Source organism: Dendronephthya gigantea, unplaced genomic scaffold (assembly GCF_004324835.1).
Source record: "Dendronephthya gigantea isolate DGI-Jeju-01 unplaced genomic scaffold, DenGig_1.0 000127F, whole genome shotgun sequence".
Classification (NCBI taxonomy): domain Eukaryota; kingdom Metazoa; phylum Cnidaria; class Anthozoa; order Malacalcyonacea; family Nephtheidae; genus Dendronephthya; species Dendronephthya gigantea.
The window spans coordinates 365,543-378,564 of record NW_021163137.1 but is presented as its reverse complement, the minus strand read 5'-3'; the positions used below and the strand labels follow the sequence as shown (position 1 = coordinate 378,564).

The window sequence follows — 13,022 nt, the reverse complement described above, 5'->3', positions numbered from 1 at the left end:
AACTCGCTGGAACAGCGCTTGAACGGAAATGCCGGATAGGGAAGCGCGCAATTCCGAACGATGATGAGAAGTTCCAGGAAAAATACGACAAGACCGTGGAGACATTTTATTTTGCACGCGTCTGTGCATTTGTTTCTCAAATCCTGTGCCTTGAAAGAAAATGAAAGGTTCCAGGGTCTCACCAACAACACCAAGTAATAGTAGACCAATATGATCGAATACGGGAGCTTTTTACGAGGTCGTGGCTGTCCGTAATTTCCGAAGTTTGGTAGCAGCGTCTTCGACGATTTCAAAGAGTCGATCAACTGCGACAGACGATTTTCGGCTATTAATTATATGTAAATTTTGATCTGTGGTGTGAGATCTCATGACCGTGTCTAATCACGCCACAAAGGCCACATGACATTCGTCGCGTGTTCAATCATGCCACATGATCGGGTTTCCCCAGTGCTTGCCCGAATTGGGTAGTTTCCCGCGAGTTCGAGGGAATTTACTTGGGTATGTAAATTTGTGTCGCATTCAACTAATCAGAGCTCATCAACGCTTGGATTAACCAATCAGCGAGCGAGCAATGAGAAGGGACTTTCCCGAAAGGAAGTACTTATGTCTTCATTCCGAAGTGATGTTACGCCATCGTGTGGTTAAATTGTGTCAGAACTCAAAAGGCCGTGGGCGAGAGAAGACGTGTTTCTTTCTGTAATGTAAAAGATTTTAAACGTTGATTTTCTCTGCTTAAAACTTAGAAGAAAAAGAAGAAGGACACTCAAATACGAAAATGAAGAGAATTGAGGAAGATGATGGTTTTGTGTTAAGGTGAAAAGCGAAGAATTTTGTTTGATTTTGAACAGTGTTGGGCTTTGATATAGGATAACTGAGCTATGAACTGAGCCAACTTTCATCGTCTAACTCTGGAAATAAAATTTTGTTTTTCTGTTTATCAGGTACAGCAAGAAAGCTGTAAAAAAAGCGTTTGTTGATGTTGTCGTATCTGCAAAGAAGAGAGGGGAACTTGTGTGTGGTGTTTACGAAGCAGCACAAGTTTTGCGACGGTAAGCAAATATTTTTCTTCGAAATATTCACGTTTGTTGAACATTAGATAAGATAGTTAGAATACAAGTTTCCTAACAAATACACATTTAATTTACACGCATTTAAAATTGAGTCTCTTTTTCTAACTGATAATATCAGAATGAACACATTGCGATACACATAGTTGAACATTTCTTTCCTTGATATGTTTGTGTGCTCTAAATTTTACCAGTATGAAGCTGCCATAGACACCATTGTATGGATTAAATATTTTTGCTATAAAATCCTACTTTAAAACTAACCATCTTTTAATGTCAAGTTTTGCCTGTAAATTTAATTATTCTCTTCCACCGAAACATTAACAAACATCAATTGAAAATAAATAGTTTGTTGTCTTTGTTGAACATTTGTGGCACACCCAATGTTGCCTAACAACCAATCTGTATCCATAGAATTATTTATCCTCCCTACCTAATTAAAAATATGTTGATAAGAGAGTAATATGTTCTATCAAACAATTATATTTTTATATCTTAAATTCACTTAACTTTTTCAGAGGAGGTGCTCAGAATGTGCAATTTTGTGTACTGGTCAAGTCAGAAGATCCTGCTAATCAAGTGTTTTGTCGTCTTATTGAAGCATATTGTTGTGAGAATAGAATTAAAGTAATCAAAGTTGACTGTGGTTTGACATTAACATTAATGGTTGAAGAATCCTTTGATGAAATACATCATTGTGTCTTAGTTCAGGTATGTGGCAAAATTATCTTTGATTGTAAATGTTTCTGACTGTAACATGTTGCTGTCTAAACTATCCTAGACCTCAAAGTATGGTGTACCGAAGATTATTCAGCTAACACTTAACTAACCTTTTACAATGTATTGCTTTCAGAAACCAACAGAGCTGCTGGAAGAACAGTCCTGTTTAGCACAACAAACTCTAGCCAGCTACATGAAACAGAGGGAAACTCAATCAGTATTGAAAATAAGCTGAATGATCGCATAATTTCAACACAACAGAAGACTGCGGCAGTTTGCTATGATTGGAGACTTTTCAAGATACATTGATTTATTTAAACTCACAAAAAAATTAATTTATACAAAAATGAATAGGTGTATTTGAAAGAGAAAAAAAATAAAAATAATGTTAGTTTAATAACTGAAAAGACTTTGCACCAAGCGAAGATAAAAATGTACCATGTACAAAGAAATTTATAGACAGAGATATAGAATGATCTTTAAGACTTAAAACTAATTATTGCTCATTCATACAAGGAAACTTTCTGTACACAAAGTTTAACTGAATGAACTATCATTAGTATAATGTAGTTCCTATGGAATAATATTTTGTAATGCTCTATACCTTAGCACTGTATTTATTTGATATTTTCTACAACAATAAAATTCATGTAAAAATCCATTTTTGTTTAATAATTGATTTTATCTGAATATTAAGCAACTGCAATGTTGAAAAGTACTCTCCTTTTAATGATAAAGATTATTACATAGGATAGAAACTAAGAAGATCGATGTGGGGCATCAGACTCATGAGCAGTCAAATTTCCCTCGCCTGCTGCAAATTGCTGCCTACTGGCAAATTTTTTGTTAGGTACATGGAAAGACAAAAAAACTTTTGAAATATTGTTTTCTGCTCAATCTGAGCTATCATCACTGTCATCAAGCTACAAAATTAAAGTTAGTATTACTCGGTTAAGTTAAAATATTTAGAGGGTTAAGATCAGGGACTAATGCTCTTTATCATGATATCAAGGAGCCCTCAAGAAAGTTTTTCAGACAAGATCTGTTGGATAACTTCTTGAATCATATTTTTTTATATAATATTCACCGATAGGAATACCCCTACTTTGATGTTCAACCCTAACCCTAACAGAATGGGAAGAGTCATAGACTCGTGGGCTTCAAGTGCAGTGTATCATATTATGGTCAAGTCTAATTATACCAACGCCTTCGAGATGGATTGTAGATAATGCAACACAAATTGGGGCTTTGCAGTTTGCTGAATTTGGTTAGGTAGATTGATCCTACGCTTTATAGCTAACCACCCACATTTAAATGGCACCTCCTGTTTCCTCTGCAGATATTTAATTCAATAAACGTCACCTCACAGAAGCAAAATGCAAAAAGAAAACGAAACAAGGCCTAGATTAAGGGTCGCATTTTGGTCGCGTCGAATGCAATTCAAACAATAGATACCAAAATGATAATGGTTCACGATTCAAACTCACAGCTAAAAATTCTCTTTCGTGGCACCAACATGATGGTCGCACAAATATGGCAATATCGCATCATTCGCATGCAAGTCAAGAATTGTTTCCGGTTTCGATGACGTCAATTACATTTAATTCTTTGTCCTTCATTTCAACAGTTCAATTAGCTATCTATCAGACTATCACAACATTGTGTGGGCTGTGGAGTGAAGTGCGGAAATATCACAGAACACACCCTGTGAACGCGTCGTTTCAAGACGCAATTGCCGGAGATAAGTCACTATGGTCACTCTCACAGACCTGAAACAGGATCTACGTATTTTCATTTTTGTTTCAAATCAAATTAGAAAGCAATTATGGATTCAAGTGGGGGCGATACCTTATTTGAGAATTGAAAAAGCATTCAGTAACTTTGGCGTTGAAAGTTAATCTATAAAATCCTCAGTCTAATTTAACCAACATTGTGTGTTTTAATTTTGTGTATACCAGAGGGCGGAGCGAGAGACAAACTTGCTACGAATTGCTCGCGTAGGTCTTATTTCTAATACTAATAACTATGGTTTGATAAATACAAAAATTCATTTATTTGCACTATATATTAAATCATCAATATTCACATTAAGCCATTCTACTAAAAACAAATATTTCCCATCGTCATACACTTTTGCTTCAAAATTTTTGGAATTTTATTCTTTCACTCCTCAACGAGAATGACGACTGTCCAAAAACCTGAACTTTGAAAAAAAAGGATGAACAAAAAATTGAAACCAAAATTATTTTGGAAAATATTGTAAATGGTGTGACCTTTCATTATGTGATACGACCATTTCAACAATATCCAGACATTACACACTAAAATATCTCACGTTGATTTCCTAATATTTCATATCACGTGTTATTATTTTTGTTTTTAATAAAGTGACTTCGAGCCACTTTCTTCAAACGCTGTCCATGATTCATTTAATTCAATAAAAATTGCTCTTGCTAAATGCTCTTGTGGAGTGCCAATAAGCTAAAGAAAAATTAACAGAACATTTAATAAAAGCCTAAATACATGAATTGAGCAAAACTAAGACAATTGCTCTCGCAATTGCAAACGTGAACAATATATTTGATATCATCGTATCACGTATGTGTGTATTAAAACCTTCATGCATCTACCTTGTCTGGATGGACAGAGAGAACTGCTCGTTTGTAATATTTTTTAACCTAGAAAAATAAGACGCTTCAGTATTAAAAAATGCAGGTGACATTATGATCGTCGTATTTTCAATAACTACATGTTTAGTTCATGGTTTGTCGAACGGTTGGATGTATTCCTATCCTCACCTGATCAGCCGTGACCAACTCGTGCATCCCAACTTTCTTCCATCTTTTCTCCTCTTCCCACAAAACAGTATCGAGTGAACAAAGCAAAGCACGAATATTCTTTCTTTTACCATCACTCCAACTACGGACCTGAAAAGTGGACAGCTTCGTAAATCAATGCAGTCTTCAGCCACAATCACAGCCTCTGGACGGTGTGTTATTGATGTAGTTCCTAATTCACATCTTTCTTTTTCACAAACCTTGGCTTTAACAGGATCATCCTCAGCGTCTGCTTGCTTACGTAATGAATTTATTGTGCTAGGCCCAGTTTCTGTTGACGGTTTAAAGCCATGCGAGTTTAATATATCACTAAACTCGTCCTTTTTCACATGTTTATTCACTGAAACGACAGGAAGAACGTCACATCAACATCAACATGAACTACACGAAATACTTGAAGAAACACGAAATATTAAAACAAAATAAACTAGCATGAAAAGGTTATTTCACTTTTGATTATCACCTTGACAATCATTCATTCATAATTCATGACTGCGATGTAGTTCAAATATCGAATACGAATGATAATGATAAGGAAGAACTTACCATAACCATCCCGTAGACCATATGATCCAAACACAGAGGAAGGTGAATAACTTGGAGCATAATTTGGCTTTTGTACTTTTGCCTTTGGTTTAACACCTGGGCCAGTTTGAAAAGTTTGTCCATACTTCTGCTGTGTTGGCGGAGGTCTTGACGGAGGGGGGGTGGTAGTGGGAGACTTCTTCTTCGCTGTCTGAGTTTTATCAGCAAAACCATTGCTAGTGCCCAGCCCTCCTAAATCTGCAAATGGATCATTACTGGACAATTTCTGTGAAGCCGAAGTATTTTGATTCCATGAAGTATTAACTTGAGGTGTTAAGATGGTGCCGCTTGATTCAGGTGTTGTGGTGTCAAAGCTACCAAAAAGATCAACATTCTTAGCTTGACCTCCAGAAAACGGGTCAAACGAATTTGGTTGCTTGCTGGTGGTTGATGAAGTGGAATTGTCTGCAGATGAACGCAGATCTGCAAAAATATCGTCAGATGGTTTATTTTCTGTAGGAGATGTGTTAAATATATCATCAGCGCTCTTGTTTCTTTTCATCCCAGTACTGTTCAGTCCAAGAAGATCAACCACGGGATCTTCTTTTGAATGACTTGACAGATTTAATAAATCAAAATCAGGCTGTAATTGGTCTTCACCCAAACTTGAATGCCTTGTACCTTTCCTGGGACGCGGTGATGTTTGACCAGATTTATGATCACCCGCACTTCCCTTTTCATCGCCATTATTATCTTCAGAAAGTCCTAACAAGTCCTCGCTAGAATTACTTTTTACTGGAACAGGTTGTTCCCCTCTGAGGGTAAACAAATCAAAGCTAGATTCATTATTGTTGCCTTGTGATTCACGTTCGCCAAAGAAATCAAACGTTTTTGGAGCGCCAGATATTGCTTCATTTTTTCTGTTTCCACTTCGTAATGCGTCCCATTCCTCGTCACTTTCGTCACTTTCTTTTAGGGGTTCTTCTTCGCCTTGCCAATTCAGATTCTGGAAAAATGAGCCAGCTTTTTGTTCAGTTTTCTCATTAAGTAAACCTTGATTAGTTTTTCTTTCTTTATTTAATGAGCGTTCATTATTATCCGTCTTTATTGAACTTTTCTTCACTGTATCACCGTTGTCATTTCTTAATTTCTTATCAAGCTCGAACTGTTCTCTGTAACTCATTTCACGATCATCACCTAAAACTGGTGAAAAAATAAAACGTTTATTGCTTTGAGAAGAGCCATTAGCACAACACTATATGCTAACAGTTTTATATGCCAAAAGTAGTAAAAAATGTTTATAAGCATGTGAACTATAGTTTAGAATAGTTTAAACGACGATTAAGGATGACTGCGAGTAAGATATGGTCGGTTATTGTAGACATTGAGGACACATTTAACATTACCAAAATCCTCCTGACACTGCAGATATTCTTCAGACGTCGTAAATAATAATTGTCTTGTTGCTTTTTCGTTGGGCCCAGAATCCCAAACATAAGTGACATTATTACAGCGATTCTCATCAACTGAAACGTCGAGTGAAAGATTGAAATTTTCGGCAAACTTATTCATATTATTCGCATCAACAACATCGACGTCCTCTCTAGATTATAAAAATAAAATTGTTGATATGAATAATCTCTAATTATCACTAAAAACACTGTATTAATATACATGCACCTTGCTGTTTTGGAACCATCTTTTTGGAACCACACTTACTTAATAAAGACCATCTTTTTGGCTGTAACTCCAACAAAGCCAGTATGAAACTGTATTTGAAACATTGGAATAGAAGTTAGTTTTCCTTGTACTTTGCCACCGAGAGTAGATCGTCCATGATAAACACATATGGTTATATCTCCTTGGACTTCAAGACGAAGTTTCCAATCAATTTGATGATCAGAAATGGTATACTCTCTACGTAAGAAAAACAACATTTCAAGTCACAGTATAGATTGACAATCATCATTTAGCCATCCCCCTTAAACTTTATTTGAACTACTGGGTTGAACATCCCGCCAACAATGACTTCGCTGATGTATTGGTACACGTGATTGGTTAATCTAATAGCATTTGATTGTTTTTTTCCAAAGCAGAGTTTATAACAGTCAAACGTCGAATCTCGTTATTTAGCCCTTCCATGACAAGCGATAACGATTCTGGCAAAGACATGCACCATCTCTGGAGGTAGTGCCATTGTTCGCTCTATTAAAAAACCGCGTATTTTATAAAGGTCAATATCTAAACCTACCTCATCTGCTCTATTTCCTGAGCAGTCGACAATACTCTTTTGTCACCATTATAAACTTCTAGAAACGGTCTACAGCCCTTTCTAAACACAAAATATTATTAAAAAAATCAGATTTTTTATAACAACTTTAATTATGCTGCAGTTGAAATATCCTTCTAATGCATTGTGCGACAGGCGGGAGAAGAATACATGGAGCTTCTTCAACAAAATTTAGAACGAAACATGCATATAACTTTCACATCGTTAAAGTTAGGACATGCACTATGCAGTAACTTTAATAAAAGGATACTGAATCCTGTCACAATTGCACGCAAGAATACAAATTCTAAAATACAGTGTACAATACATGTATCTGACAAACCTTGCTCGATTAAAGAGAGGTACTGGTTCCATGGTGAATGTGTTTATAGTAAGAAAATATTTGTGAGGCTTCACATCTGGATCGTTTATTAATTGCGTTATGTAATTGAAATAACTATAAAAATAAAAGCAGGAAATCAGTAGAATGAACGTGAGATACAAATTAATGTTTGCACATAAAATGTACACAATATACAATATCAGTAAAGTAGGCACAACACCACGTAAGTATTTAATAATGGGCCTTCATCAGTTGCAACAAGTGTACCCACAAGCTAATTTATTTCTATTGTGATATCACCTTGCAAAATTACAAGAATATTACACAATATACATTCGAATTATCGGAATTTTGAAGGCGAGGATTCGTTCACATACACTGAAAATCGTATATATTGTCAGGACAATATCACTAAAGCTTCTTTCCATACTTATAGTATGGATTCAAAACTAACTCTTGCATGGAGGAAAAAAGCTTGATAAAAACCCCAATAATTCCTTACTGCTTCTGCGAAGGACTAGGTACAATTCTTGTGGACATATTTTGACGACGAACATTGAACATTTCAAAAGCACATTCAGGCGACATAAAAAGATGACAATATATAAATAACGATGTGACCAGCAAGCCCGACGTAAGTTTACCATCCTGTTAACGATAAGATTGAAGAAATATAAGAACGATGCAGATAGAAGTGTAAAAAAGATGGAAGTATAAAAGTATTTGCATTGAAAATAACCCAGCAAAATATCTTCATATTCACGCGAGTACAGTGTAAATAAGAACTTGTGAGGTTGTGAGGAATAATACTGCAAATCCAGCAGGAAAAAGAAGAGCGAAAACCATAAGAAACAAACACTAACTATTGTATAATTATGATCTTATCGTACCTGGCATTGAATGACTACAACATTTCTTTTATCCACTTTCAACCAAGATACGATCTTTTTACAAATCATGAAAATTTTCTCTAAAGATGGCGCTCGTTTCGACGGCCAATCACAGTCAAAAATCTGCCACAAATAAACATTTATTCTTAATGAAGGTTAAGAAGCCATACAAAACCTGTCAACTATTAGATTAACGAATGCTTAGACATTGATCATGGCTTCAATTCTTTGGGTTGACTCGTATGTATATTGTGTTTTACCATTATGGAGGGGATCAGAAAGTCTTTGTTAAACTAACGAAGTCGCATCATAAAAGTATAACTGATTCTTACAATATGTTGCATCAGTCTAAAGTCAGTTTTCTTACCTTGCCTTTCAATTTTGCCGGTCTTTGGGATAAATTAACAACAGCAAACTTCGAAGGATGTTTTGTATCGAGAAATATTTGAACATCATCTACGCTATTTTTATAAGTTGACTCAATGCCTTCTCCAGGAATTCGCATAACTATAAAAGAATTGAATATTTTATTACCATAGTATACTATTGAAGAGTAATCTTGTATACAAAGATGTAAAATCATGTTAACAATGGTGTAATATTATGTAAGACATATGTCTGTACAATTACTAAAGTTCCTACCCAATACTCTTGAAGTTATATAAGAGATATCCAGATCACTTTTGACATATCTAGAAAATTAAAAAATATTTTTACTATATAGACATATTATTGACAAAGATTGTCTGTTTCAAGCAGGATAAGATGCGCAAGAAACATAAAAGAGTAGGAATGACCTTACCCTGCAACAGACTGAACAACTTTGTTTGACATATCCTTGATATTAGAAAAGAATGTTCCTGCACCCTTCACAACACCACCAAACACAGCGCTGCTACCACCAGCTTGATCTGAAAAAGTTTATTGAATTTTTTATTCACTACAATGTGCTGATACTTCTGTAGAAAACAAATTCTCCAATCAAGCCATCTTCAGTATAACTTTGCAGGTTTTTAATACCTGTATCATCTTGCCTTGCGGACATAATTGATTCTTCCTCTTGAAACTACAGTGAGTACAATAAGGTTGCAATAGATGTAAGTCATAACCAACATTGAACCTTAATTCTTAATATTCCAGCTGAACAACACAGTGCAAATTTAGTTAGTTGAAATGCAGAAAGATCAGATGCAATAAAATGCTAAGATATGATTCATCTTGGTACAAAGGAGAAAGAAACAGTTAGAACAACATTGTTTACAAGAAAGGTTCCTTAAAAATAAATTTCAAAAAACAATATTCACATGAAGATGAAGAAACAGGATTCCATAGTGTGTTACTATCTGTATCCTCCTGAGATACATAATTACAATACAACTTACTATGGACCCTTTTAACTCAACATATCTCGACAATGCAATTGATTCTAAACTAGTGACAACTTCTGAAACATCAGGACGCTTTGCCGGGTCTACCTGCAACATCTTATCTAAAAATATGATATATAATTACATAAAAATTATTGTATGTTGTATAGCAAGTCTGAGGATTCAATCCAGCTACGGCTTATCAACAGGGGTCATGTGTAAAAGTGGAAACCAAATATTTTAAGAAATTATTTGTTACATAAAACATACATATTAAACTGTGAAATACATCATATTCTCTATCAAATTCTGGTAAAGTAAACTTTGCATTCAATATCCTCAATTTAGCACCATCTTCAAATGGATGCTCCATATAACAAAGCATGTACAATAAACATCCCAAGGCCTAGAAATAAAATACAAAATATTAAAAAATGTTCTTCCTAGGAAAGTGTGATTATAATTAAGTTCCTAAACTTAGCAAATTAAACACCACTCACCCAGACATCTGATTTTATAGTGATTGGATAATTGCTGTACAGATCAACCATTTCTGGTGCTCGATACATTGGTGTAGTATTCCGTTGCATCTAATAACAAAGAAAAGTATGGATGATAAGGTATATTCATTAATGTTTACTGGATAATTATATGTTTTTTTTTGAAAATTGATAATTACAAGTAATCATTCTCACCTCATCTTCAACCAAACTTCTTTCAACAGATGTCCAGGAATCACTAGGATATAGGGATTTTGTTGTGGCACTACCAAAATCACACAGTTTGATCTGACCACGAGAGCTCACTAACAAATTCTCAATCTTAAAAAAACCCAAAATATTAAAACAATCACATGAAATAACATTAATTTAGTAATTTTGGGCCCAGTACAAAATAAATGTAAAAAATTTAAAATTTAGGGATTTAACATGGCCAAATAGCTTTTTTATGTGTTTTCTGCTTGCCATTGATATTTATCTTAGGATAATGATGAACATATACGTTCACATGGTTACCTTAAGGTCACGGTGAATTATGGGTGGATTCTGTTTGTGCATGTGAACAACAGCTCGACAAATCTGATGAAATATTTTGAGCACTTGATTGGCAGGTATTCTCTTGCCTTGACGATCATTGAACCACTTTATCAACTGACCTCCTAACAAAAACACATAATTATTATTTGAAACAACTAACAATAACAATAGCACTAATAATTAGAACTAGTACCAAATAGTACTAATAATAACAAGATCCACAATGTTTTCTTTGTATACTACCTGTACACAATTCAGTCAAAATTAAAAATTCTGCCAATCCATTTTCAGATTCATCTGCACCAATGGAAGCAGCATTTTGAAATTGCACAATGTTTGGATGGCCTCGAAGACGTTTCTGACATATCAGTAAAGGAACAACTAAAGACTATTTACATAAAATAATTGCTCTTCACAAATATAAGCTCTATACTACATAGAAGACTATGGAGTCTCTTTCATAACGGGTCAGTAAGGAAACTTGCAAACACATGTGAAAAATATTAAAGACTAGACATCCTCCAATCTCATATTTTATGCAGGCCTTCAGCTATACGTAGTTTGCAATCTTTAATATATCAACCATGTAAAATCTTTTGATATATGGTTAATCCTAGCAGCAACACAGCAACTATTTTATGAAACATGAAGATGAAAAATTTGTATGAACAATCATTATTGTGACCTCCACTTCTTGCTGATGTATCTCACCCTAACAGACACCTGAAATTTCATATCCCAATTCTTAATGGGTGGTTCTACATGAACACATTGTGAAATAGTATTAATTTTACTTCATTTTCAGTTTTTTACAAATTATTATTAACGTATTACCCATGATACAAATGTTTTTTGTATCCCAAGATGGTAATGATTTATCTGATCACCTGTGTTAAATATTCTACTGTAGGATATAAATTTTAAAGTGACAAAAGGATACCATAAATGTTATTTCTTGAATAATTGCGTTGTTGGCTGCCTCATCTGCTGCCATGAGACGCTATATAAAGCATAGAATTATTGATTTATAATTACATCTGTTTAAAACAGATATAGCTTTTCGTAAACATTTTACCTTTAAAGCATATTCCTTTCCGGAAGAAACATCTTGAGCAACAAACACGAAGCCGTAAGCACCTAGTTTAGATATAAATATACGACATATGTAACACACACACATGATAGACGTAACACATAAGATATTTGATATAGTTAAGAAGAGATCATCTATATTTCCTTACCTTCTGCTATTAACTTCTTTACCCTCAGTTGGGTTGAGGCAATGTCTACACGTTGGCCAACAAAATCACTGTCAGTTTTGTTGCCCGAAAAAATACCGAATGCTGAACGAAATATGTCAGCCATTTTGATGCGAATGAAATATTCTCAAGCTATTTTTACATAATAGTTAAGTTATTTAAGATAAAAATAAATAGTTAGAGAACAAATAGTATACTAAAATCCATAAAAATAATATATATTTATAAATCGACCATCACAAAATGAGACATGTCCGGGTCACGTGATCACAGTGGAGATGACTGATGAGGACACAGAGAGTATGGAATATGGATATAAATGGATATATTCACATCTGTGACGTGTGTTCTGACCTAATATTGTGACCTGTTATAAACTGCCCAGCCCATGCTCCCAATGCTCAATTTCGTCCGGTTTGTCGGTGCAAGCGAAGAATATTGCGAAGAATACGTATTATCAGAGGTGTAACTAGAGATGCACACGCACACATCTCTGTCCCTTCGCAAAAAAACAGGACTGAAGAGGAGGGAAAAAATTAGGCTGATCCAAATCTTGAGTCAAATTGGTCTATTATTCTCCGAGACGGCGATATTCTTTACCATAATAACCTACCAGGACTTCGTTAAATATCCTGGAATACCAAACAACGGCCAATTTTAGAGCGACTGAAAAAAAACACTTTCGTGTAACCGGCCTCAGAACACTGC

At 34.8% G+C, this 13,022-nt stretch overlaps 2 protein-coding genes across 2 annotated transcripts; one reads left to right on the top strand and one right to left on the bottom strand.

Annotated features, from left to right (window-relative positions):
- Positions 1 to 630: 630 nt before the first annotated feature.
- Positions 631 to 2,428, top strand: LOC114535910 (growth arrest and DNA damage-inducible protein GADD45 alpha-like). The gene is made up of 4 exons (XM_028557247.1): positions 631 to 813; positions 942 to 1,049; positions 1,586 to 1,778; positions 1,921 to 2,428. The coding sequence occupies exons 1-4, from the start codon at positions 776 to 778 to the stop codon at positions 2,020 to 2,022; spliced, it is 441 nt and encodes a 146-aa protein (XP_028413048.1). The 5' UTR covers positions 631 to 775; the 3' UTR covers positions 2,023 to 2,428.
- Positions 2,429 to 3,816: 1,388 nt separating this feature from the next.
- Positions 3,817 to 12,566, bottom strand: LOC114535911 (cyclin-G-associated kinase-like). Its single transcript, XM_028557248.1, has 24 exons — positions 12,297 to 12,566; positions 12,131 to 12,192; positions 11,996 to 12,055; positions 11,299 to 11,413; positions 11,035 to 11,177; positions 10,714 to 10,839; positions 10,519 to 10,608; positions 10,289 to 10,424; positions 10,034 to 10,140; positions 9,672 to 9,717; positions 9,454 to 9,562; positions 9,294 to 9,343; positions 9,019 to 9,158; positions 8,652 to 8,774; positions 8,264 to 8,409; positions 7,762 to 7,875; positions 7,401 to 7,481; positions 6,869 to 7,066; positions 6,556 to 6,752; positions 5,171 to 6,352; positions 4,825 to 4,964; positions 4,586 to 4,714; positions 4,418 to 4,465; positions 3,817 to 4,268 (listed from the first exon to the last, which is right to left on the bottom strand). The coding sequence occupies exons 1-24, from the start codon at positions 12,418 to 12,420 to the stop codon at positions 4,167 to 4,169; spliced, it is 3,768 nt and encodes a 1,255-aa protein (XP_028413049.1). The 5' UTR covers positions 12,421 to 12,566; the 3' UTR covers positions 3,817 to 4,166.
- Positions 12,567 to 13,022: the final 456 nt, after the last annotated feature.

What these genes read in the sequence shown, in the direction of transcription:
- LOC114535910 (XM_028557247.1), top strand. Translation starts at nt 776, where the DNA reads ATGAAGAGAATTGAGGAAGATGATGGTTTTGTGTTAAG. An exon ending in GATGATGGTTTTGTGTTAAG is followed by an intron (nt 814 to 941) that starts GTGAAAAGCGAA and finishes TCTGTTTATCAG; the next exon opens with GTACAGCAAGAAAGCTGTAA. An exon ending in ATCATTGTGTCTTAGTTCAG is followed by an intron (nt 1,779 to 1,920) that starts GTATGTGGCAAA and finishes TATTGCTTTCAG; the next exon opens with AAACCAACAGAGCTGCTGGA.
- LOC114535911 (XM_028557248.1), bottom strand. Translation starts at nt 12,420, where the DNA reads ATGGCTGACATATTTCGTTCAGCATTCGGTATTTTTTCGGGCAACAAA. An exon ending in TGTATTTCACAGTTTAATAT is followed by an intron (nt 10,141 to 10,288) that starts GTATGTTTTATG and finishes TCATATTTTTAG; the next exon opens with ATAAGATGTTGCAGGTAGAC. An exon ending in TTGTAGTCATTCAATGCCAG is followed by an intron (nt 8,410 to 8,651) that starts GTACGATAAGAT and finishes TATCGTTAACAG; the next exon opens with GATGGTAAACTTACGTCGGG.